The 27,843-nt window shown below is 34.4% G+C and overlaps 1 protein-coding gene across 1 annotated transcript in view; it reads left to right on the forward strand.

Moving 5' to 3' along the window:
• The window catches only part of gabrb3 (gamma-aminobutyric acid type A receptor subunit beta3), a 92,094-nt gene extending 66,763 nt beyond the window's left edge, over positions 1–25,331 (forward strand). The window contains 3 exon segments of the mRNA XM_056460173.1: positions 18,200–18,444; positions 20,438–20,518; positions 24,157–25,331. Coding sequence (XP_056316148.1) covers positions 18,200–18,444; positions 20,438–20,518; positions 24,157–24,492 — 662 coding nt within the window. The 3' untranslated portion in view covers positions 24,493–25,331.
• The last annotated feature ends 2,512 nt before the right edge of the window (positions 25,332–27,843 follow it).

Raw genomic sequence — 27,843 nt, forward strand, 5'->3', positions numbered from 1 at the left:
AGTAATCACAATATATATACAGTTCATACAGTCATACATGATGTACATTTTTTAATTGATTAACATTATCTGAAATTCGCCTTCCATAGATATACACTTTTTTATAGGATACTTCATAGGACAATATTTGGTAGAGAATTAGGTATATAAAAATCTAAAATCTGAGGACTCAAAAAAATCTAAATACTGAGAAAATCCTGTTTAAAATTGTCAAAATGAAGTACTCTGCAATGCACATTCCTAGTGAAAAAAAAATTGTTTTGATATGTTAACTTATAGAATATCTTCATTGAACATGGTCTTTTAGGCTTACTTTATATTATAATGATATTTACCAATACAATTTAAACCCATACAATCTATTTTGGCTAAGACACTAGTTTTGTGGTCTAGTGTCACATATACTGAACTCACTTTTATAAAATGACTTTTTTGTTATCAGTTTGTAGAAAACCCATCTACTGCACTTCTTTTTACCCAGAGATACATTTCTTAGAATTATAAGCAGCTTGTTCTATTTTAGTCAGGATGGTGCCTATGACAGAAAGCCAGTTTACTTTGGTTGTGAAACAGAGCCACTGTAAGCGCCTTTCAAACTAAATTTCACTCTCACTGCTTCCAGCCTACTCACTGCCTGTGTGGACACCAGACTATGAGCTTCCACTCTACAGTACTTTTTGTATGCACAATATTATCATCTTGGCATGTTAAGGCAAGACACTGCTGATTAATAGAGTGAAAAAAAAATTGGTAAAGTAATAGTTACTGTCATGTATACCCTGTTGACTGATTACTGTACATTGAAATTACATGCTTTATAAAATATTAAGTTTAAATATGCAAATTTTTGCATTAATGTGCATACATTACTAGCACAAATATGTAAACTTTTACCAAGAAATAAGGTTTAAAATTATTGTTTCTTGTTTTTGACATATTTTACAGAGAGGATGTTTTTATTACTTAATAATGCAGAAACTTACATCAAGAAGAAATAAAATTGTCAAATAAAACTTCACATAGATACAATTTGTAGGTTAAAAACATGATTCATAGACAAATAGACAAATCCAGTTTATAAATTCAAAACACAATAAAAAACAAACACACAAATACAAATCCTAATTTCAAAACACAATACAAAAATACACAAATGCAATTTGTTAATTCAAAACACGATTCAAATATAGGCAAATCCAATTCGTAAAAACACAAGTATCCAATTTGTAAATTCAAAACACGATTCATAAATACACAAATCCACTTCGTAAATTCAAAACACGATTCAAAAATAGACAAATCCAAATCATAAATTTAAAACATGATTCAAAAATAGACAAATCCAATTCGGAAATTCAAAACACGATTCAAATATAGACAAATCCATTTCATAAATACACAAATCCAATTCGGAAATTCAGAGCACGATACAAAAATACACAAATCCAATTTCCTAAATTTAAAACATGATTCATTATATATTCATTCATTGATTTTCTTTTCAGCTTAGTCCCTTTATTAATCTGGGGTTGCCACTGTGGAATGAACCGCCATGATTCATTATATACAAATCAAATTCCAAAATTCAAAACATGATTAAAAAATACACAAATCCAATCCTTAAATTCAAAACACAAAACAAAAATACACAAATCCAATTTGTAAATAAAAAAAACGATTCCAAAATACACATCCAATTCGTAAATTTAACACACGATTCAAAAATACACAAATCCAATTCGTAAATTCAAAACACAATTCATAAATACATGTACACAAATCCAATTAATAAAATCAAGACACGATTTGTTAAATACACAAATCCAATTCATAAATTTAAAACCCAATTCATAAATACACAAATCCAATTAATAAAATCAAGACACGATTTATTAAATACACAAATCCAATTCGTTTGGCAAAAATATTTATGATTTTCACTTGTGAATTTACAAATTGTGCATTGTATTTATGAATTGTGTTTTGACTTTACAAATTGGATTTTGTAAATTTGAGTAGTGCTGTGCATGTATGAATTTTATTTTGTGAATTTTATTTTTGGCTGATCTGGCTCCATATACATGTCCCGTTGTAAAAATCTTCAGAATAGGATATGAATAAAACTGTAGAATTAGCTTCAAGTGCTGCTGAAGTGAAAAATCATGGTTCAATGCAGAGAGAAAAATAACTCACTTTGAGAAAACCAAACAAATTTTAACAGTAAACAGTATTTTAAATTGAAATCTATAGACACAAATGATAAAATGTGACAAAATAAATCTTTAGTGTATTTTAGATGACGTCTTTAGATTAGACTGAAAAAAACACATTATGAAAAACTCAAAATTGACATTTCTTTCTGCAGTGTCTCACCTTAAATCACAAAGCGCAGTTCAATATTTTTTTAATCACATGGTTTGCGTGTTTGAAAGTGTGTTAGCTTGTGCACCAGGTGCAGCTCTTTCAGATAGATGATATGTTGGATACGAGCCTTCTTTGTGGAAATTGTCCTCATTAACCATGTTAAGCGGAGAAATGAGAGCATTTTACACTGGGAGGGAAGAGTCTCTTGGGTCCCCCAACACGAATATATACCACCCATCTCACCTGCATCATTACAAGCCCTCCACGCTCGTCCATCTATTTTTCTCTCTTTCTTTTCCTCTTTTGCTTTGTCTTTTTTTACTGTCCTCCCACAACCAGGCAGCCAAATGAAAACAAAGGGATCAATGTAGCTAGAAAACAATTACATTTAACTTCCATTTCAATCCCAAGGCATGCAGCAGCACAGATGAATCTCTGCCTTAAATGCCTCTGTCTCGCCGCCTCCATCCATTCACTGCAGCCAGCCACATCCGGCCTTAAATCTCGCTCTGCATTACTGCAGGATGCTTAAAGAGCTTGGTTCATTTCAGAGAGGAAGTTATCAAATGACGCAAGACCCAAACATATTGAAAGATGTGGATGATGTTTCGTTCATGCCTTCCGATTGTTTTGCTGACGTGGTCCGCCGGGTAGGTTTTTTCAGGGGAAGGTTATTGAAGATTGGGGGGAAGGTTGAAAGACTAAAACAAAGCTGATTGTGTATTATATTTATAATCCAGATCTGAATACTGAAGCTAGGAAGCATCACAAAGTGACGGGATATCAAAATATTTTTTTATAATGGTGCATTCCAGGTTCCAGCTTTTTTTAAAATTAACCTTTTGATTTGATTTGATTTGATTGATTTATTTTTTTATGTATTATTTTTATTATTTTTGTTTTGTTGTTTGTTTTATTTTGTAATTTATGTATTTATTTATTTTATTAATTATTTATTTTTATTTTATAATATTTTATTTTATTTGTTTTTTATTTTTATTTTTTTATTTTGTTGTTTGTTGGTTTATTTGTTTTGTTTGTTTTGTTTTTGTTAATTCATTCATTCATTTATTTGTTTTATTTATTTATTTTATATTTTATTTATTTAGTTTAATTTGTTATTCATTTTATTTACATTTTTGCACTAAATCAGCATTTTAAAAATTGAATCATGTGATACTGAAAATCTCAGAATGCAGAGATGCATAAAATGATGAAGTTTTAAGAAAATTTCCTTTAGAAAATAGTATTGCCAATTAAATTCTACCGACCACAGAAATCGATAATAAGTAGTTTTTTTTTTCATTATACTGAAAATAAAAGCCAAGACCAAATTTCAAAATTTGTGTTTTTGTCTAGGAAGTATATCTCCTTAACCTCTTTTAAAATACTTAATTGTACTTTTTGTTTATTGACCATCATTGTATAAAAATGGTGACTTTCAGAAATAGGCTTTTTTTTTTTACAAAACATCATAAACACACTTTTTAGTTAAGAAATTCTTTAAAACTAAGCACATCTGGTCCAAAGAACTTCAAAATAGATCTTGAGTGCTCTGCGAAGTTTGCAGTTTTAAAAGTGTAACTCAAAAGGAAGGCATCCTACGCCATTCACCGCAGACAGGTCTGTGTAAGGTTGCAGTAGATGCTTGTTCTGGTTAGGTAACTCTGAGCTGAGTTTGATCCTCCTTGCTGTGACCTGGTCATGCACAAATCAATGCAGTCTTCACACCAGAACACTGCTTTTGAGTTTATGTAAGGCAGGACAGGCGTCCCGTCTGCCCACACATGTCCTCTCTCTCTCTCCCTCTGGAGACTCAGGCATTTACACTCAACACACTGGGGGGAGTGAAAGTGGAGACAGTTTCTTTGCTCTCTGTGGTTGTTAAATTGCATCTGCGTTTCTAATGTTCAACTCTGGGAATAAAGCGTGCAAAATACAAGAGATGAAAGACTAGACGTGCTAATTTTAGTTTTTGACAGCTTGTGTTTTAAAAAAAAAACATTCTGTGACATTTTATGAATTTATTACAGGCTAGTTATTGATTCTAGAACAACACATTTCTAATTTCTAACAGCAGCAACCCTAGTGGCAATAATTGCCATCACAGGAATAAATTAGATAAAAAAAAAACATATTTCATTTTTCAATTTTACAGGTAAGAGCGGGTGTGGCTATTGTACCTTTAAAAGAAGTCTTAACACAGTCACAGAAAACAGCTTACTTCTGAATTGGAAGAATATGGTAGAAATATATATATTGAAATAAATATATTGAATTGGAAATAAAAATATTGTTAATAGTGTGATATTTTTTATTTTGGTTAAGTTAAGATATGTGTATATGAATTTTTAAAAAAGATTATTTGTATAGATTAACACATTGTAATTACACTTCATTATTACATTGTTAATACATTACCAAATGATAATAATTATTACATCAGTATTGGATTTCTATTTGACAGTGATAATTAACCTCATGATTTAGAACAAAAATTGTTTTAATTGGGGTATATTTTTTTCATCAACAAGGGTAATTTTAATTAATCAAATGTTACATATATTCATAATCATAAACAATGTTTATGGTTCAGACAAATGACAAAAATTGGCATGAGATTAATACATTTTTATGTATTGAATTAGAAAATTTGAAATTGTAATAATATGGGCCATATCATACACCTGGCGCAAGATATGTTTGGCGCGATTTGTTGCTATTTTCAGACCAGTGCAACCCTAATTTTCACGTTTTGCGCTATGTTGTTTAAATAGCAAATTCATTTGTCTAAAACGGAGATGTGTTAAGGCACATTGTTGGTGCGATGCTATTTGAAACTGAAACTGAAATAGACCGTGACCAACTAGCTGATCTGAAGTCCAGTGCAGAGTGTGTTAGTTATGCACCTATGCAGGTCCAAACGATTACACATTGCTTAATACACACAGGATGTAGAGCAATATGTAAATATCTTTACATATGAAAAAAATTAAAGGATTAAAATGTTACAAAAATTATCATTTTCTACATAAAAATAAAAACCACTGCCTCCATGCCTTCTTCTTGTCCGGTGGGCTTTTTTCAGTTTATTCATGACAATTTGCATTTGTATAATATTATTATAATATAGTAGTAATATTTATTATATGAATATTTATATTTGTTTTAATAAAAACAAGTTTAGATTTGTCTACCTGTCGGGTTTTGCAGATGTATGGATCACCACATGGGGCATAAGAATAGGACGTGTGTTTGGATATAACTCAGTTTTTTGATCACACTTTGTTATTATTGTTCATTTATTCGTTTGCTAGAAATTAGAACTGAATTTAGAAATAGTTTTGAAACAAATCTTTGCGCTTAACAAATGAAATTAAATATGTAGGCTAATGGATGTCTTCAGTGGAGTGCATACAACACAGTTTCCTTATCCATGAAAGTAAAGGAGTAAAGTAAAGAGTACAAGTAAAGTAAAGAGAAAGTAAAGAGGCCGAATGGAGGAGGCTTGTTCTTTATCCTTGTGCTGCAGATGGTCTGTTTAATTGTTTTCTCGCTAGTGAAGCGTTCAGTTTTTTCACTTACAAAGTCCGCCATGTAAATAGAAAAACTGACTCTTTAAAGAGAAAGGGAGATGAGAATCTGATTGGTTTAATGCACGTTATGCTCAAAACACATCCATAACTCATTAAGAGAATAAGCACCACCCTGTTGGACCATGCGCCAGGGAGCAGAGTGTATTTTTCCATCCTTAAAATAACAAAAGTGGATTTGGACACGCCCTTAATGCTTTTGCACCATGCGCTTTAGATTTTGCACCTAGATCATTAAAATAGAGCCCTCATGAGTCAACCATATGTACATATTTTTTTAAATAATTAACGCTGCTTTAATGGGCATCACAAATCATTTCAAAATAATTTTGTATATTTTAAACACATTGACACATTTAAATAATTTTATGGGCAAGAAAAGTCTGTCTAACACATAGGCTATATAGACATCAGACATCACTATTTTATCTCTGTTCTTGATTGATAGTTATAATTTACATCCAGTACAATGAAAATATGATTTTGATTGATGAAGCTGTGCTTGAAACATATTAGGGTTGGCAAACACTGCTACAGCATATTCATTATGTCTGCCAGAATCCATGAAAATGACGTTCGCCTCATAATCCAGAACAAAAATCACTTTATTCAGAGGGAATACTGTTCTCTGCAGCTTTAGGGTGAACGCTGAATTATTAAAGCTATTTAAATAGTCAGGAGACGGGAGAAAATAAGAAAAGCATGTAGTTTCTTTTAAAAATCCACTGTCTGAGATGTTCTGGACAGTCAAAGTCATGGTCGGATTGTAATTCCAAGAATTGTGCTAAATGTAACTTTAAATGTTAATGCGATGCCGCTCGGGGTAGAAACTAGGACACGAGTGCTTTGCAGTCAGTCGACGAGCCCCTTTTCTCGTTAACGAGGTAACGGCGTTCCTTAGGGAGTGTGAATGTGATGAAGACAAGGTCCCCTGTAAAGCACACTGCCCTGCACTAATTACACTTTAATTAGAGGAAAAACCCAAAGCAACACTCTGTTACTTCAGCGCTCTAGATCTAACTGAAGACCAGGCTTGTCATACTCATCACTTACAGTTTTTGCAGTGGTTTGGAAGCTGGAAGTTTTGCTCTCTTGTTGTGAAAATTGCTAAAGCTTTCATATTGATAGATGATAGTATTACAGTATTGATATCAGCGTTTTTTGAACACGTATAATAACACAATAACCTTATATTTTTGGGTATTGTTTTGTTGTAGGTAAATGTTGAGAGTACAAAATACTTCAAACCATTTCAATTGCAAAAAAATTATAAAGTACAGCAGGTCACACTTTAAAATAAGGTTTCATTTGTAAATGTTATTAATGCAATAACTAACATTAAGAGTGAGAAATACAACCCAGGTTCATTCTGAAAACGTACTGCTATGTACATTTCTGGAGAGCACCAAATATATCCCAGGAGCTACGTTTTTTTGCAGTTTTTGTTTTAGCGAATTCACCAGAGGCTGCTATGTGCGCTTTTTCAGATTTTAAATTTCTCTCACGAGTGCCATTCATGCCTGCTGTTCTCACGTAAATCCACCAGAGGCCACTGTCGACTGACTGACTGACCAATCAATTGACCCACCCTCTTCCTGCCCTAAACCCAACCAATAGTGTTTTCTGAAGCACTGATTGACCCAATTACCAACTTCCCTAAACCCAACTGACAGTTTTAAAAAGCAATCCAGAAAAAGAAAAGCCCTCGCCACAATCCCACCCTGTTATTTACTTGTTTATTTTATTTATCTTCGCCGGACTCTAACCCTGTCGTCGTGGTCAACTTCTCTCTGTGTCTCAAGTTCACCGACGTCCATGCCGAGCTACTGGACAATCTGGTAACAGTGAGAAAGCCGTCCATATGGAGGAAAGCGGTCAGCTGATAATTGTGGAAAGGAAAAGTGTCATACCGCCCGTAGCGTTTGTTTTAAACACGAAATGCAGCCATATGTACTTCTAGCTAAATAATTCGTGTTCTCCAGAAATGCATCTGGAATGATCTCCGTCATTCATGGTTAATGCACATTTTGAAGTATCGCATGAGAAACAAGTGGTGGAAAGGACAAATTTAGAATAAAAACAATGAATGTTAAAAAAATGTTTTATGCTCGCTTGAGATTGTTTTTCCAAAAACTCACATGACTCCATTATAGTTGCCTTGTTTACTGTTGTCATGACTGTAGGTTACCAATAATACAGTCAGCCCCTCTAAAAACCCTTCCACAATTCACATTTGTTTTTTTGGGTTTTTTTTTTTTTGGTAAACTTTGGAAAGGTTTAGTTTAAGATAGGATAGAAACCTTGCTATTGTTAGTTGATGTTTTAAAAGTTAATATATAATAAGTATGACATTTACATACTTTACAAGTAGTTTTTATCATCAATATGTAATATGTATTAGCCTTATTCGAAAGTGTAATGATAATAGCGTAAACATAATGCCTGTTTCAAGAGTTCACACTTAGCTGATGATTGATTTTAAAGCATGTTTGGCATGCTGTCCCGGGAGAGAACCCTGAGCACATAAGATCCTCGAGCCCAGGGGCTCCCTCCCATTTGCATAGTGAGAAGGGAGTTTGAGCTCAGGAAGATCTTGAGAACTCCTCTGCTGTTTTTAGCTAAAGACAAATTAGGAATTGCTTTGAAGAGATACCTGTATACTGCTGACTAGGAGCACATCTATGGTGCCAATTTGGATTAGTCAATTCACTTATGTCACCTGTCTTTGGATGGTGGGAGGAACCTGGAGGAAACCCACCCGAGCACGGGGAGAACATGTAAATTCCACACAGAAACATTTGACTGGCCTGCTAAGGACTTGAACCAGTGACATTCTTGCTGTAAGGCAACAGTGCTAACCACTGGGCCACCATGCCGCCCAATCTAGGAAAAACGGGAAGGAGTAGGGGTGGAAGAGGGGATTTTTCAAAACGAAGATAATTGTGGTATGAAACTTTGGTTATTTATAGTGACTTAGTAATCATTTGATTGGTAAATCATGTGTTAGCTAATGCGGGACCAGCTGTGGTCAATCATAAGCATGTGATTCTCTCGAAATTTGTTTATTAATAAACTTCACAATAAATCAGTTGAATTTCAATAATTATCTCTGGTATGTTGTAGGTCAGATTAGCGTTTAAAATGTTTGTTTGAAAAGAAATAGCATATTAACCCTTTAAAGAGTACTCTTTGACTCATTGGAAAAACCCTGGAGTGTAAATGGTTTAATCTTTAAGCATTTGGTGTTGTGATGAACACATGCGAATACAACAGACTGATTATTCTCATTTATGTATGGTGGAGTCTAGCTGTGTTTGTTGTAAAAGCGGTCAGCCTTTGCAGGGCAACTGAAATATTGACAGTTTCATTTCTTGCTCCAGTCAGGCATATTCACACTTATGTCCCACCAGAGCTCCAGCAGAGTCAGCAACAAACACAAGTGATTTGAGTGGCAGTGTTAACCGGGAGCCTGCGTTCGTAAAGCAGATTTATGTCTAATCTGAAAATGAACTTTGCGGAAAGGTGGAACCACTAAATATGCAGAGCAGTGGCTAGAAGAAACTCATATGATCATGTTAAAGGGATAGCTCAATATAGAAATATTTCAGTTGTTAAAAACGTTTATTTTTATTTTCAGAACACAAAGAAAGATATTTGATGAACATTACATTCTAAGAACAGATATAGGCACAATGCACCTGTCTATTTTTTTACAACTGCTTGATTTTCCATAAAGATTTTTTATTAATCTTTAAACTGAAGGCAATCCAAAAACTTTTAGTGTTTCTTTTATCACACTTCAATTTTTGTCTTTTTCTTAAAACAAGTTTTTTTTCTCCTGCACTGTAAACAATTATTGTGCCAATTAGTTATCAAAACTTAATATTTTGAGTTATGTTAACTTATCCTTATATGTATTATCTATTTATTTATTTACTTATTTATTTTTATAGATTGAAATACTTTTACTTAAATTTCTATTTGTTTGCTTTTGCATGACAGCAGACGCTGAATGTCTTTCTGCAGGTTTAGAATTTGCTGGTAAATTTTCTGGACGTCAGTTTGGATGTTTTAAAAGTGCATTTATGTTAAATATTTAATAAAACCAAGTGTGTGTACCTACAAACTTAAAATGTTAAGGCAGCATGAACACTGCTTTTTTAAGTTAAGTTTAAGTTAAAACAACAAAAAAAGTTTTCAGTGTGCACTGAGCCATATATCTTCATTTCAGCTTCAGCAGCACTTACACCAATATCTATAGTTTTAATAGTATCTGTAGACTGAAGATTTTATAATTTATAATTTGCCTGATTATTACAACATTCTGAATTATGGAGTGATAAAAAGAGATGAACAGAATCCCCACTGTAATAGTCAAACATGTAAAAAAATATGAATTAAATAAAAACATTTTTAAAAAATGATCAGACTTTATCCAATGTTTAGATTTTTGGGATTGAAATGTATGCAAATTAATGGATATTTAATTAAATAATAAATAATTAGTATTTTAAGCAGTATTTTAGAATACCTGTAATAAAACGGGATGCTTGTAATTCGTATGTAGTCAATCAACTGAAAATTTACAGTTTTAATACTTTTTTTACAGTGTTCCCCTATAGTGCCAAGAAGACCCAAAAATCACAGTGACAGTCTCATAATCTAAAGAACCCTTCTTCACGATAAAGTATTCAAATGTTTCTTTTATCAATACAAGTAAAGAACGTCCATTTTAAGAGTGTAGAGTTCAAAACACATCACACAACAAAAAAACATTTTCTGTTCCACTGAAGAAAAAAGCTTGATTTAACTTCAGATAGTCTTCGATTTTATTACATAAAGGCCATTCATAAGAAGATCTCCTTGAAAAGCAGCAGTAAGTTACAATAAGCTTGTGACAACTAGTCTCACTCTCAGACGGCACGTCCTCAGACGCCCACAGTCTGTTCGCTGACCATCTGACTGATGCATATTGCTCATAAAACTGGAAAGCACTTTCTCAATCTGGCAAGCTCCAATCTGATTGGCTGACTTATCGCAAGTTGTGGGAGTGGAGTCATGCAGGTTTTTATCAGTCTGCTTTGAAACAAAGTCATGTTTACAAGTTATTGGGTTGTTAAAAACGCATTTGACAATAAAAAATAAATGCTGGATTTGCCCTTTTTTCAGGTTGGGGCTGGGTTATTGTAAAACTAAAACCATGAAATTAAAGCCATTTTTGTTACTTGACATATATATTTTTTTTATTTCAGCAATAGTTTAAAGTAAATAATTCTTCAGATTTCAGCATGGGGTTACTTCTCCCTTGTTGGAAAAGCCTGCCAAAACGTGGGTGTTGTGGAGTAGAAGGACGACGAGGAAAAACAGCTCAACCAACCAAATTCAGATTCACAGTTTTGATTGACCCCCCCATTCCTATTTATTTAAAAAAAATCAATGCATCCCTCAAATGAATGTTCCAGTTCACCATTTAACAAAATGTATTATATATATATATATATATATATAGATATATAGATATATATATATCTATAATATAATATATATATCTATATATATATATTATAATTATATATATATATATCTATATCGGCTAAAAGTTATAGGCGTAGTTTGATCACAGTTTGTAAAAAATGTGCTTCCCTCAAACATAGTAGTAACCATGGTAACTCAGTGACCGTTACCAGATAACTTTCATTTGTCTGTGTAATGTCGAGAACATCACCATTTGCATGGAGCTGATGAGGATTAAGCAACAATTTGCTCAAAATTATTTCCAAAGATGGTGCTAATACATTACTATGAGCTATTAGATATGCTCGTGTCATTTCCATGCACACACTCCATCTGTGTTTTTTAGTGACTCAAAGCGGGGACTGGGAGATTCTAAAATCATCATAACTGATAACAATTTTGACAAATACTGCACTGGAAAAAGCAAAACTAGTTTTACTTGTGTATAACTATACAGCTGTGTTGCATCTGTGCATTTACACCGATGGTGGTGAGAGCATCAAAGTAGCTGGAACTCATTCATTTTTAATTGGAGCCGGCGGAGATAAATGGCGAGGAGCATCGCGGCACGTCTTCGCTGGTGTGGCTATTGAGGAGAGTTGAAATCAAGTCAACTTTTTGGTAAGAGCTATGACGCGGTTTCAGCAGCAAGCAATCGGAATGTTGAGGTTCACTGCTTGAGAGGATTCCAGAGAACACAGTCCTGTAAACTTTGGTTCAGACCACAGTTGTTCCCAAGGGTTTTAATATTGCGGTCTCCAAATTTCCAGTTATTCACAATGTTTTCGTAGAGGGACTTAGCGAGAAGTTACTGGCGAGTTACTGAGGTGCATTGTTATATATATTTTAGTTTTTTTAAAGCGGGAATCTCATGCTAACTCTAACGACAGTACAAAACAATATTGCTGCTTCAGTATTGCTGCTTCATATTTCAGACATATGGACATATTGCATAAGTGGAGCAAAACCACAACACGTGAAACAACTTAATCTTCCATAGTTAAATGAATTTTATAAAAAGTGCGCACATTTCTCGCTAGAAAGCACTTTTTTAATACGGGAATGTAAATGATTTGCTGATATGCTGCAAAGCCCCTTAAATACAAGAACTCAAGAATACAAGAGTCTCGCCGCCTTCAGTGAGCTCACAGATATGCATGCAAATTTGTTGGTTATCCCTAACTTACTGTCTTATCTATGGTTATTACACAGCTCTTTATAATACTTGATTTTGATTGGTCAGTCACTAAAACTAATGGCACATTGCACAGTCTACATATAGGGCGGATCGGTACTGCGTGTACTTGTTTATTGGGTTACAAAGTTGTATAATGACATTGGTATGACATAGTTGTACTCTATTAAGGTGGTTTACAGGGACACACCTCATGTCCCTGTAATTCAATATGCTTAAAATCATACTTAATGAGGTTTTTGGACATTAAAAATTTTGCCACAGGTTTCCTGTGAGGCTTGGGTTTAGAGGTAGGGCCATATAATTAGCGTTTTTACAGTATAAAATACATTAGGCCTATGGAGTGTCCCTGTAAAGCATGTATACAAGTGTCTGTGACTAGTTTTAACTTGTCTATTACTATACAGCTGCATTTCATCGGTTGGTCATGCATTTAAAATCCTCTAATGCACGGCAATATGTTGATTGTCCTTTACTTAACTACTTTTTATTGCACAGCTCTCCGGAATACTTGATTCTGATTGGTCAGTCACTGAAACTAATATCACAGGCTCATCCTGGTACTACAAATCATCTTAAAAGCTTTTGAATGTATTTCTACATGTATTCACGCCTATTTCTCATGTCATTCATGACTGTTTGTCGTCGTTATATGACTAAATAATAAATAGGTTAATTTACGCTGTTAATAAGCCTGTTGGGCTTTAGTCTGCAAGAACAACCGTCTGGAAGTACAATATCCCTTACTTTCATTCCAAAAGTCACTACAGATGTAAGCATGGCATCATTGGCAGCATATTAACTCTCAATAATTGCAGATTAGTAATGTTTGAGATATTATATTTGGAAGTTTGAACAGTATAATTGTGTTCTTGTGTTTGTGTTTGGACACACTTCATGTCCCTGTTATTCAATATACTTAAAATCATATTTGATAAAGTTTTTGGACTGGCCGCTGGTTTCCTGGGTGCTGGTTTAGGGGTAGGGCCATATAATTAGCTGTATTACCTATTGATTTTACCTAATACCATTACACCTATTAAGTGTCCCTGTAAACCATGAACACAAGTGTGTGTGCATGTACATATCTGAGTGGGTGTTTGAGCAGTTGGAGTATCGCTCCTCTTTGAACTCGCAGTCATAGTGACTCAGGATTGACTCACAGTAGAAACAGAATAGAGCATCACAGCATAGAATCAATAAAATGCATAGAAAATAGAAAAAATGCTATCGACTTTTCTATTTATATAACACAATCCATAATATAAGGCTTTCTATTAAATATGAATAGCTTTTGGGGAAGCGAGGAAGGGAACATAAAAACAACAACAGTGCTGATCTATTCTCTTCAGCTGTGGCCAAGTTGATCAGTCATGCTGTTTTATAGCCTGTATGTTATTCTCGATTTCCTCAGATCTAGCCTCAGAACAAATGAATTCAATAGCATCGCCTAATTAGGTCAGTACTCACATAATGCAGAATAAACAAAAGGGTGCAGTGCTGTGGCAATTAAAGGTGCAGAAAACAGGAGAAAACAGCATTTTACTTATGGATATTGCAGTCAGTTAAGAAGCTAACCAGGCATAAGTGGATTATTCATAGCTAGATTTGAGGGTGATGTGGTTGTGTAATTCCATTTACCAAGCAGGGCTCGGATCTGGCATTTTAAACATTGTGACAGCACTCATTCTCAGAGTCCCAGATTCTTGGTGGGCGTTGGAACCGAGTGTGTCAACGAAGAGCGCTTTCATCCCTGGCTGAGTCCTTTCCTGCAGATTTCAGTGTCACTGTGTTCTGCCTTCCATAAGCTCGTACTTTCAAATTAGTTACACTTGGTTGTACTGAGACTGACTGCGCGTGGAAGCCTCAAAGTTTGCTGGACTTCATAGACCATATGGTGGGATTGTTCCAGATATATCAACTGAAAATTAAACATCATTTTTCATTATTTAATAATCCTCAGTTTTTTCTAATGCTCCATATTTTAGTTTAGTTTAGTTTAGTTTAGTTTAGTTTAGTTTAGTTTAGTTTAGTTTAGTTTAGTTTAGTTTAGTTTTATTTTATTTATTTTTTTTTATTTTATTCAGCACCAAATCAGCATATAAAATTGTTTCTGAAGAATCATGTGATACTGAAAATCTTCAGAATAGAGATATGCATAAAATGATGAAGATTAGTGTATGTCAGTGATGTTAAAGTAGAGATTTATGGCTCAGCGCATAAGGAAAAAAGCATTTTGAGGAAACATTTGCTTACAAATATGCATTGCAATTAAAATCTACTGGCAAAACACACTATGAAAAGCCAGTCCAAATATCAAAGTTTGTGTTTTTGTCTATGAAGTATTTCACCTCTCCCACTTTAATACTTTAATTGTACCTTTTGTATATTGACCATCATTTAATTTAATTTAATTTAATTTTATTTTATTTTATTTTATTTTATTTTATTTTATTTTATTTTATTTTATTTTTTATTTTATTTTTTTTTTTTATTTCATTTTTTTTATTTATTTTTATTTTATTTTATTTTATTTTATTTTTAATTTATTTTAATAAATGCTAAGCAATACATAAGTATTTTAAATCCATGCAGTGTCTGTAGTTTTTCTTTAGACACATCAAATGATGAATCTGTATTTGAACACTTTTATTATATGTGTATGTGAAATGAATAAGTATGTGTATTAACCCTTATGAACTGTTGGGATGTTTTTAATCCACTCTGGGTTGATTTTGTGTCTTAATTTGGCCATAACTTTTTCTGTGTTTCAGCTAGCAGAATGATTTTTGGTGACACATTTTATATAACACATATTTTGAGAAAAAGACTCCAGGATACACTCTGGGCAAATTTACAGCCCTTTTGTTATGTTAGGGATGAAAACATCCTTTGAATTAAACTGTAAAAATGCATCAGATAAATGATTTTTTCCATGTTTTTTCATAAATGTGTTAATCAACCTCAGTCCTGATCAAAACTACAAAATTGTTAAGAAAATTACAGGATTTTAACTCTTTCATGCCAAATTCCATAAATGATGTCACTGATTTGGTGAAAAAAAAACACAAAAAATTATGTATTTCTAATATAAAAAAATAATTGTAGACTGTTTTTTTTACCTTTTATCAAAGTCATGGACATGTGAAACAACATTGCCTTTAATGCATTGCTTTTGATTAATTTTCTTTTTTTTTTTTTCCTAATTTACTGGTGTTTTTGCCCAATTGACCTCCATTATAACCACATTTTTTTATTACAAAACCATGACACGATTATATTCATGCAATTTTGATTGTTGGTGGTTTTTCCTGTTGGGAAGAGGTAAAATTGATGATTTTTACTGTTGATCATCAGTTGGCACCATTAACCCCTTCGATAGGCCTGTGCAAAAAAAAAAATCTGGATTTTTATGCAATATAACAGCAAATTAAAGTGTGTGCATGTTTGTCTATGTGAGTGTGAGAGTGACCTTTACGCACTTACCTTGATGTGTCTGAGAAAATCAAATTATGCATCTCAACTCTCAGAACCACATGGAGTAAATAAAAACAAAGACTGTTTATTTATGCACCATCAAATGTGGTTATTATGAAAGTCAGTGGGGCAAAAACAACCACCAACAGTAAATTAGGGAGAAAAAATTTTAATCTAAATGCATCAAAGCCGGTGCTGTTACTAATCGTACACATGTTCAAGACTGCTAAAGGTAAAAAATAAAATAATCCGTCCACTATAAAAAAATTTGAAATTGAAAATACGTCATTTTCTGTGTTTTTTTTTTTTGTTTGTTTGTTTTGTTTTGTTTTTTACCAAATCAGTGACATCGTTTGTGAATATGGCAACTAAAGAGTTAAAATTCTGTAAATTTTGATTTTGAGTTTTGATCAGGACTGAGGTTGATTAACAGATTTATGCAAAATTAAAAAATATATATTTATCTGATGCATTTTTACAGCAGTTTAATTCAGTGGAGGTTTTTATCCTGGACATAACAAAAGGGTTGTAAATTTGAGCAATGCACAAGCGTTTAGCATTATAATTGTAATTGTGTCAAGTTTTAATCACTCTCAGCAATTTAATTGGAACGCTGGATGCATTGCTATCACAACATTTATACACTTGAAATTCCAGGGAAAATAATGCCTTTAGATGGCTTGAATATAACCCTACACTCTTACCTCATTTGTACATGTGGATTCATGAATATGCATATTAGTCACCGCCTCCACATCAGCTCGGATTACCTGATCCACTTTCATTCTCTCAGCCGAAGTACTAAACATAGTACACAACGGCAAGGGGCAATATTGAATTAAGTCAACCATATATGTTGAACCAGAAACAGATTTCAAACAATAGGAGGAAGATTGAATTATACTCTGTGGATATATCAAATTGGTAATCCCTTTTATGTACAGTATTTTTGTTAAGATTGTCGGACACATAATTAACTAACACATGATGACCAACAGAGTTTCTAAAAAGTAACATTCCTAGGTAGAAACAACCTACCCTACAAGCTAGCTGGATTGATAACATGTTTTTGATTGTAGAAATGAAATCAAACCATATTACACTGCAGTTTTAAAGATGGTGAACAATGGATGGTTAGTATTGTATTAAAATACATGTAAACAATGTTAGAAACTTGATTTTCAGCACACGTGTGTATATTATTACTTATGTGCTGTTGGGGGTGTTTTCATCCACTCTGAGGTGATTTTGAGTTTAATTTGACCACAACGTTCTCTGTGTTTCAGCTAGCAGAATGGTTTTTGGTGACAAATCATATTTTGACACATATTATGAGAAAATGCTTTGAATTAAAAAAAAACTGAACAATAAACCAGGCAAATTTACTACCCTTTCTTTATGTTCGTGGCTGTTTTTGTCCCATTGACTTCCATTATAATGACATTTTTTGATTGCAAAGCTGACCCCACATATTGTTTTGTTTAACCACAGTAATCACCATTCTTGATTGTTTTTGGTTTTTCCCTCTTGGGAAGTTTTATTTTTATTTTGTATCATCAGTTACAGTGCCAAAAAGCTTAGTTTCTGCCTTCTATATGGAGTATTATGTGTGTGCGTGCATGTGTGTGTGTGAGACCTTTGCGCATTTTACATTGATATGTCTGAGAAAATCAAAATAAGCTCAGCTCAGAACATAGTAAACATAGTACATGTAAGTATATTTATGTACACACACTATATTCTGCTGTTATACCCCATTGAACTCCATATAAAAGCCAGAAACTTTTTTTGCACAAGCCTATCTAAAGGGTTAATGCTGCCAACTGATGATCAACAGTAAATATGACACTTTTTACCTCTTTCCAACTAGGAAAACTACCAAAAATCAAAAATGCATGATTACATGGTGGCATGGCTTTGCAATCCAAAAAATGTCATTATAATGGAAGTCAATGGAGCAAAAACAGCCATGAACATAACAAAAGGATAGTCAATCTGAACAGTACACAAGGGCTAAATAATAATATGATTAATAAATCCAATCTTTTCCACACAGGTATCACCACTGTGCTGACCATGACCACCATCAACACCCACTTGAGAGAAACTCTACCGAAGATCCCATATGTCAAAGCCATAGACATGTATCTGATGGGCTGCTTCGTCTTTGTTTTCTTGGCTCTGCTGGAATACGCTTTCGTCAACTACATTTTCTTTGGACGGGGGCCTCAGATGCAGAAGAAATTGGCTGAGAAAGCTGAGAAAGCCAATAATGACCGCAACAAGTATGATGGCAACAAGGTAAAAGCCATTCGGATTATCTTGCAATGCCAATGTGGAGAATGACTGTATTGTAAACTGTACTTTTTTCCTCAAATAATATTTTGGTTCTCAAAAAAAGTCAAACGGTAACCATATTGACATTAGAGAAATGTCTGTAAACATGGTCAAACATTCGCATATTCAAATCAACAGCAATGATGTCTTGAAATATCCCAGCAAGTACACAACGTCATAAGACATTAATATTAGGTTATATATAGGTCGTGACATCAGGTGACTAAAATTCAATGTCTAGCCAGCATCTAAGGACAATGTTATTTTAACATTTAATAACGACGTTTAAACAACGTAATAACGATATTTGGTTGATTTTAGGTTGTGTTGGAAAGTGACCAAAATCCAATGTCGAGTCAACATCTTAAACCAACGTCATATTGACATCAAATACTGACATTTATTCATTAGCTATGGCAACCAAAATCCAACATCTGATAGATGTCATAGTGGTGACGTCCACACAATGTCAAGCTATAACATCATTAGACGTTGATATTTGGTTTATTTTAGGTTGTATTGGAAAGTGACCAAAATTCAATGTCGAGTCAACATCTTAAACCAACGTCATATTGACATCAAATACTGACATTTATTCGTTAGCTATGGCAACCAAAATCCAACATCTGATAGATGTCATAGTGGTAACGTCCACACAATGTCAAGCTATAACATCATTAGACGTTGATATTTGGTTGATTTTAGGTTGCATGTTGGACATTGATGTCAGCCTGACGTTGGGTTCTGACGCCAAACCAATTTTTATATTCAAACAAATGCAACGTCCCCACAATGTTGGGGTACAACATCAATTTGATGTCATGTTGATGTTCTGTGCCTGCTGGTAGAGGTCTGCATTCTCACGGGACCTGACCAGATTTTTTGCAGCGTCGGAATAAATTTCTGAATAATACACGGTAGCAGTTGGTGTAACTCTGGTGTAATTTGAACAGAAGCAGGCAGGCTAACAATATCGCTTCTGAGTTCCGACGTTATTTCGGAACATTGTACCTGTGATTTCCTCATTCTTATTGAGCACCAGTAGAGCCAGTGTTCATGACAGTTACACATGCTAAACGCATGGACCAGTGCTTTGCACGTGCATTTTATTTGCACATATTATGCGCACATCATCTGCATTACGGTCCTCAGAGCAGGCTTTACCATGGCAGAGCAAAGTGAAGATGTGCTGTCCTTGAAGGAAGCTCAGCTTGCATTAGAAAGCGGTTGCTTTACTATTAGGAAACCCACATTAGGGAAGTCTGATGTATGGAAGTCTTTTTCATGCATCATAGACACAAATGGAAAGAAAATTTCACTTTGTGTGGTGTGATAATACCTCAAATGTTTTATTCTTTAGCAGTCAAGGAGGTTGCCGGATGCACCACGCTGCCTAGCGCCATGCATTTTAGAATTCTAAACATAGGTTTCTATCTGAGTACACCCACCAATGCTGCAAGTCGACAGCTGTCCGAGGCACCCATCTACGATTTAGGACACAGAGCGCCATCTGAATAGTGTCATTTTAAACAACATGCATTCGTATGCGTCCAGCGAATGTTACTCCAACTGCCATATATGGCGCATCCAGTGTGCAACCTGCTTCAGAAGACTGAAACGTCTCATTACAAAGGGGAAAACAAAACTGACATTTACCCTACAATCCTTGCTTAAACATGGGATTTTGGAAACTAGATCTAAATTAGTGGGAACAGTCGGGACGGTCAGAAAATTATTCTAATCAGGTAGTGGGTGAACAAAGACTGAATATAGGCGGGAATGGGAATGGGCCGGAGCGGGACTAAAAAATCTCGCACAAAAAAAAAAAGTCTCGCACAGAACTCTACTCTACCTGCTGGGATGTGTTGCTGCTTTTGTAATGAGAATAAATTCCAGACTAAGGTTGAGGTTTCTAAAGCTTAATGAAGAACAAACTGTTGTTTTTTTTCCTGGCTAGTCTGTTCAGGAGGGAGGAAACTGCAAGCCATCATCTGTTAAACAGTCCAATCAGGTACAAGGCCACCGTCACTCACGAGGGGTGAGTGTGTGTGCGTGTCTGTGCGTGTTTGTGCGTAAGTGTGAATGTAAGTTGCAGCATGTTTTGTCAACCTTTATTTGTAAGATTCCTCCTGTATTCCTCCCAGCAACAGTTTACCTCTCATTTAATGCAAAACAGTGTTTCTCAACATACTGTAGGTCTGTTCCAGAAAGGAGACATTGGCTTGTTAACTTTTAAAAAGGAAGCAGAAAATACTTCCTATACTCATTTTTGTTAATGTCAAAGGCTGAGTGTCCAGGTATGAATCACTTGGTAGAGGACAGTCAAATAATACAGTGCCCATACCAGACATGACCATTGATGCTGTCTAGACACAGTGTTAGATACAGAGAGATTCTGTGTTACTGCATAAACCATTGTTTTGTTTTATTTTATTTTATTTATTTTATTTTATTTTATTTTATTTTATTTTATTTTATTTTATTTTATTATTATTTTAGTTTTTATTGTATTTATTTATTTATTTATTTATTTATTTATTATTATTTTATTTTTTATTTATTTTTTATTTCATTCATTCATTCATTTTCCTTCAGCTTAGTCCTTTTATTCATCAGGGGTTACCACAGCTGAATGAACCGCCAACTTATCCAGCACATGTTTTACTCTGCAACCCGGCACTGGGAAGCATCAACACAGATACACTATGGCCAATTTAGTTTATTTAGTTTATTCAGTTCACCTATAGCGCATGTCTTTGGACTGTGGGGGAAACCGGAGCTGACTCAGCTGCGGCTCGAACCAGCGACCTTCTTGCTGTGAGGCAACAGTGCTAAACCACTTATTTTATTTTATTTTATTTTATTTTGTTTTATTTTATTTTATTTTATTTTATTTTATTTTATTTTATTTTATTTTATTTTATTTTATTTTATTTTATTTTATTTTATTTTATTTTATTTTATTTTATTTTATTTTTGTAACGTCATTTTAATACTTATGATTTTTTTATAAAGTCTAACATTTTATCTCTACAAATTTTACTATTCTGACATATCAATTTTGGAGACTGAATCATCAATCATATCATACTTTTGTGTCGTCTCACTGTTTTCATATGTTCATGTCTTCATATGTAATGGTGTGAGTTCTGGTCCATCTGAAAGGTCAGTCAGATTACCAGAGATCCACTTGTGATGTCCCTCATTCTGTTGAACGTTCTGGTTCAGTGCACATAATCTCATAACACAACAATACATCAATACATAACAAAACAATACTCAATTTCTATTGCTGTTTCTCTTCTTCACAAACACTGACCAAGATGATGACCAGAGCCTGAGCTGTAATGATATTTTTCCAAGAATGTATTTCTGAATTATTTATTACTGCAGAGACGCAGAGGTAATAGTAAATAAACAATTAATCTCACGGAGGGACCTCCTCTTGAGAAATAACCTGAACTTGTTGTTCAGCACAATACCAATTACTTCTGTCATGTAGCAATGGGAGTTTTTTTTCCTTACTGTTGTTTTAATTAATTTATTGGAGGAAAAGTTTGTGTGATCGGCAGCACGGTGGCTCAATGATTAGCACTGTCGCCTCACAGCAAGAAGATTGCTGGTTCGAGTCCTGATAGGGCCAGTTGGCATTCTTGTGTGGAGTTTGCATGTTCTCTCTGTGTTCGCGTGGGCTTCCTCCGGGTGCCCTGGTTTCCCTCACAGTCTAAAAACATGCACTGTAGGTGAATTGAATAAAGTAAAATTGGCTGTAGTGTATAGAGAGTGTTTCCCAGTACTGAGTTGTGGCTGGAAGGGCATCCACTGCGTAAAACATATGCTGAAATAGTTGGCATTTCGCTGTGGCGACCTCTGAAATAGAGACTAAGCCGAAGGAAAATGAATGAAGTTTGTGATGTTATTTTTATTTTTGTCATTTATTACTATTAGAGTTATGTTAAATTTAGGAAAAAACTAAATATTGCACTGACAGTAGATATGTACCACAATCTGGCATGGGATGTTTTAAAAATTAACCCTTTAACTGTCACCCCACATTATGAATCATGCATGAAATAACATATGATACAGTATATAAGCATTTTTTGTGTTTAGAAGACGTCTAACATCTAAACACAGACATCTTAGCAAAAGCGAGGCTAAATTTGGGCTGTCAGTGAAAATCTAAATAGTTCAAATACTGACTAGTCATCAAATAGACAAGAATGAATGACTACACATGTGAAGTCTTTCGAATCTGTCTGATGACTAATCTATTTTTGGACTATTGGTGAGAATTTTCACTAACAGCCCAAATTTAGTCTTGTTTCAGCCGGGGGACATCTATGTTTGAACATTTTTTAGATGTCTTTCAAACACAAAGTGAAGTTTCATGAACTAATTTCGAGAGGAGCACGTGATATGATTGCTGGTTCTCATCAGTAACGACAAGCATATGCAAGTGTGAACTCTTGAAATTGCTTGGTGGGTAGTTTGTCAAGATAAGTTCAGGTTTAGATAAATACTACTACTACTACTAATGAAATATGCACATATATATATATATATATATATATATATATATATTTTTTTTTTTTCTGTTTACTTAAAAACAAAAACTGTTTACTTAAACAAAAAACAGTTTGTTTTGATTTTTTTCTCTGTTTTGTGCTTTATATATTCGTCTAGATTTATTTCTTGATTTGATACTTTGTATTTTTTGTATTTTTGTATATATATATATTTTTGTACATACATTTTTGGATTTTTGGACACTGTATGTATATATCTATATATACATATATATATGTATTTATATATATACAGTGTCCAAAAATCCAAAAATGTATGTACAAATATATATACACAAAATACAAAAATACAAAGTATCAAATCAAGAAATAAATCTAGACGAATATATAAAGCACAAAACAGAGAAAAAAATCAAAACAAACTGTTTTTTTAGTTTTAAAGGAACACTCCACTGTTTTTAGGACAATTTTTAGATGCTGCGTAGTATCGTTGCACCTGCAACAGCCATAGTACAGCAGGCAGGGGTTCTTGATTATTACGCCTGAATGAGAGTATGGTTCCGAGACTTATTGGCATAGAAAATAGCAACTTTTCAGTTTCTTTTAGTCTAATTACACATGTTACTAATGAAGAGTCAAGCTTTAAATAGGAAAATTATTAAAACTCTTAGCCCAATTTGAGTGAAATGGTAATGGTCTAATCTGATTCAATGATCTAAGGCACAGGTGTCAAACTCAGCTTTGCACCGCAGCTTTGCACAGTTTAGTTCCAACACTAAGTAAACACACCTGATCAAATTAATTGAGTCCTTCAGGCTTATTTGATACCTACAGATAGGTGTGTTGGAGCAGGGCTGGAACCAGCTCTGGGCTGCGGCCCTGCAGGAATTGAGTTTGACACCCCTAATCTAGGCTAAGCTAAGCTAAACACATTTCCAAATTTGGACCCAGATGGATTTAAAAAATGCTAAAAGTTAGCCATTTACCTCTAGGTGATGTATAGAATGTAAAATTCCAAAAACAAATTGGAGTGATCCTTTAAGACATAATTGTCCTACAAACATCCTCAAAGTCCTTCAAAAGTTGTCATATAGTATGTATACAGTAGGTATAGAAAACACATTAACAGGATTGTCTCTTTCTGCAGGTGGACTCCCAGGGAAATATTCTTCTGACCACCCTGGAGATCCACAATGAGGTGGCCGGGAACGAGATCACCACCAGCGTCAGCGAGGCTCGAAACTCCACTTCAATGGTGTTCGATAACTCAGGGATCCAGTATCGCAAACAGAGCACAGCGCGGCACAGCATGGACAGAAATGCACAGTCCAAGAAACCGCGGCTACGCAGACGCTCCTCACAGCTCAAAATCAAAATCCCTGACCTCACAGACGTGAACGCCATCGACCGATGGTCACGGATTATATTTCCCGCAGTTTTCTCGCTTTTCAACTTGATCTATTGGCTGTATTATGTGAATTAGGCCTCAGGCGTTCGTTGGGTTTTTTTGGCCCTTCACGGTTTTTTTCATGTTGCCAAGTGGAAACTTTGACTTTTTTTCTTTCTTTGCTCTGATGTACTTTACGGACGTGCTCGCACGCCATATTGAAATTTTTTTACATTTGAACCCTTGCGATGTTATAAAGGGTTCAGACTGAATACTACCTGCACTAAATGGGCCGTCCCGTACAGTACATTTCCAGTGACATAAACAAAATCGTTTTCTAAAGATACGTCACAATTTCCGAAGCCACAGGACTCCCGCATGACGCATCCAGAGCTGTTTTTAATTTGTACATGTTGCTATGTTTTTCCGATCGAAAGACTGCTAATGTGTCATGCCAATAAGTTTTTACTGTTGGAGCACAGGGGATGAATATTAAAAGAAGACTATAGAGTTATGGAAATGCAATATAACAAGGGTTGTAGTTCAAATCACGTCTTCAGTCTCAAAACATTGTCATTATGATCTTATTTAGACAGCGTTTGTATATAATCATGTTACGATATGCTTTTGGAACATGATTTCCATCCGCCTTGGGTTGATATGATTATATGCCATTTTTTGCAATCATCATGTAAAGTGCTTCAGTACATGTAAGATAAGATAATAACTGTTCACTCAAGGATATCAACAACAACAAAAAATGAGAAAAGGAACAAAAAGGGGGAATATTTAAATCAGGGCCTGCAAAGGATTTCCATGATGCCAACCTGAACATCAAACACAAGATGAACAATCCTGACATTGTGTTTTGCTTTTTGGTAGTAGACGTGTAGCAATTACTGTATGATTTTTAAGTGAGGTTTGGGTGTTTTGTTCCCCCCCCCCCCCCCCCCCCCCTTTTTTTTTTTTTTTTAAAGAATGCCTGAGTCATTTCACATATCATCGTAGGCCTTTTGGAAACATCATATGGGCCCACATACAACACATCTTCACCTTCTTCCCTTTCTGTAAGGGTTATTTACATGAACGCATTTGAGGGAATTGTATGCTGGCATCAACACACAACTTGTCTCAGGTTCTCTTCCAACAAGAAAATGATCCGTATTTTTCTGATCGTCAGTATTCGCATCATCTTTGTTGTGATTAATTTGTATTATATCCTTGTGTACAGCGACAACGATTACATAGCAGATTTAGAGCGCATGATATTGTTTGCATTTTGCGATTCTACAGTGACTGTATCTGTTTTTTGTTTTGGCAGATTTCTTTACCACCAGTCATATGCACTTACTCAGTTTCTGGGGCCGAAAACTGCTGTCTGGTTAGAGAGTAACGTATGCTCATGCTTGCAACCATCAAATATATTTATAAATCTCTTTCAAATATCCTGTGTGTGCTGTTAACATGTCATTTTAACAGGTTGCTTTGCAGTTACATTGTGTCAGTAGATGCTCATTAATTCTTTAATTACTTTTCTTCCCTCTTCTATTGTATGTTGTAAATATATAACCCACGATCCACACATGATCCATTTCTTTGTTTCCTTTTTTTCTAATATTCACTTCTGAGGTTTTATTCTGTACAAATGACAAGAACTCTATTTATGAAATGTGTTTAAACTATTAGACAAATGAGGGGTGAATGTCCAAAGGACAATATGAGGAAATGGAATAAACTTTACTCTTTCAAGTAGTTGATTTTGCCTTTTTTCCAATTCTAATGAGGTGCTTTTAATGTAAAACATGACTAGGAACCAGTGCTTAATTTGTAAATGAATAATTCCCAGAACAAAACCAGGAAATAAAAGCTACTGTGACTGATGTCCATCAAACAATTTCAGTTTTCCTGGAACATGACGCCATTAAACTGTGACAGTGCAAATAAAGAGCATCACATTTTTGTGCCATAAAACGTTATAGGTCAGTCATGGATAATAAAAACATGTAGCTACAAACGTAAATCATACTTATGAACAATCACTTCATTATTATGTGCCAAGTAAATAAAATAATTAAATGACATACAGTAGTCTAATCTTCAAGAAGAGCCCACAGTTACCTCTTCTGTCATGTTTTCTATCTGACTTGAGAGCGCTTTGCTTCTGTCTTCCGCTATCCTGATCCATTCATAGAGTTTCATCCTCTCAAGATCTCTCTTGATCAGGCTCATTATCAGATTTATTTGTGTTTTTTTTTTTAAATAAAAGTATGCGACTGCCTCTTTGCCCTTTTGAAAATACAATACTCTTTAGGTTGGCCACTATGCCATTATTTATTTTCGCTGCTCACTGCACGCAAAACTATCACCAACTAATGAGATTGATTGTAAACATAAGAAAGCTGATTGGCTGAAAATATTGTTGAGGGCAAATGTGACTTGCTTTAACTTGCGCATGGTGACTACCATCATGTGTGTGTGTGTGACGGATAAATGCTGGTTCCGTTAAAATAAATATCGGAATGCAAAACAGGAATATCTGACATTTTCCGAAACAGGATCAGGCAAAATCTGGCTCAAATTAAGCACTGCTAGGCACTACACTCTCATTTCTTAATATTCAATCAACTTGTTGCCTTACCAATGGCTGCAGGAAGTGCAATGACATTACACAGATTCTAACAGGTGGTGCAGATGTACAGCTTGCTTGATTGTTATGCCAGAATGAGAGTATAGTTCCAAGCCAAGTCAGCCTAGAAAATAGTATCTTTTCTTTTTCTGTTGGTCTTAGAATACAGTAAGGCTGTAATCGGGCCATAAAAGTTTGGCCCGACAGAATTCGGCCCGAGCCCAACAAATACATTTTGATTGACAGCTTTTTAAAAGCCCAGTTTACAGCCAGACATTATTCAAATGTGCACATGCACACAGCTCTTTTGCCTTTTTTCAAGAATGAGTCGTTTATATGTGTTTTAACATAATTTATTCATAACAAACGCATAGGCCACAAAGAAAACAAGTCCTCTGTAACATTGTAACATCTCAGCACTCTAAATAGGCCTAGGTACATACACTTAGTCGTTAAATTGGCCAACACACCAAAAAAAAAATCTTTCTTAACAAATTAAATTAAAATAAATTCTAAATTATGACGGGTATTTGGCAATACCGAAATTAAGATAAAGGCTCTGCAGGATTTGTTTCGCCACTTCTCTTCACAATCCGAACTTAAGGTGACGGTGAAGCTGAATATTAAAAGAATAATGCCAACATTAGTCTATATACTCAGTCTACATTATGCATTTATGATTTAATTGATTTAATTTTGCAAGTTTTGGGTAGAATTGTTTGTTCATTTTCCACCAGCCATAAACATCCATTTCATTTTCTATGACAGTTTCAATGTAGCGACTGACCTTGTCATCATTTGTTTCACCTTTGCAGGGATGG

The sequence above is a fragment of the Danio aesculapii genome, chromosome 6, assembly GCF_903798145.1.
Source record: "Danio aesculapii chromosome 6, fDanAes4.1, whole genome shotgun sequence".
Taxonomy (NCBI): domain Eukaryota; kingdom Metazoa; phylum Chordata; class Actinopteri; order Cypriniformes; family Danionidae; genus Danio; species Danio aesculapii.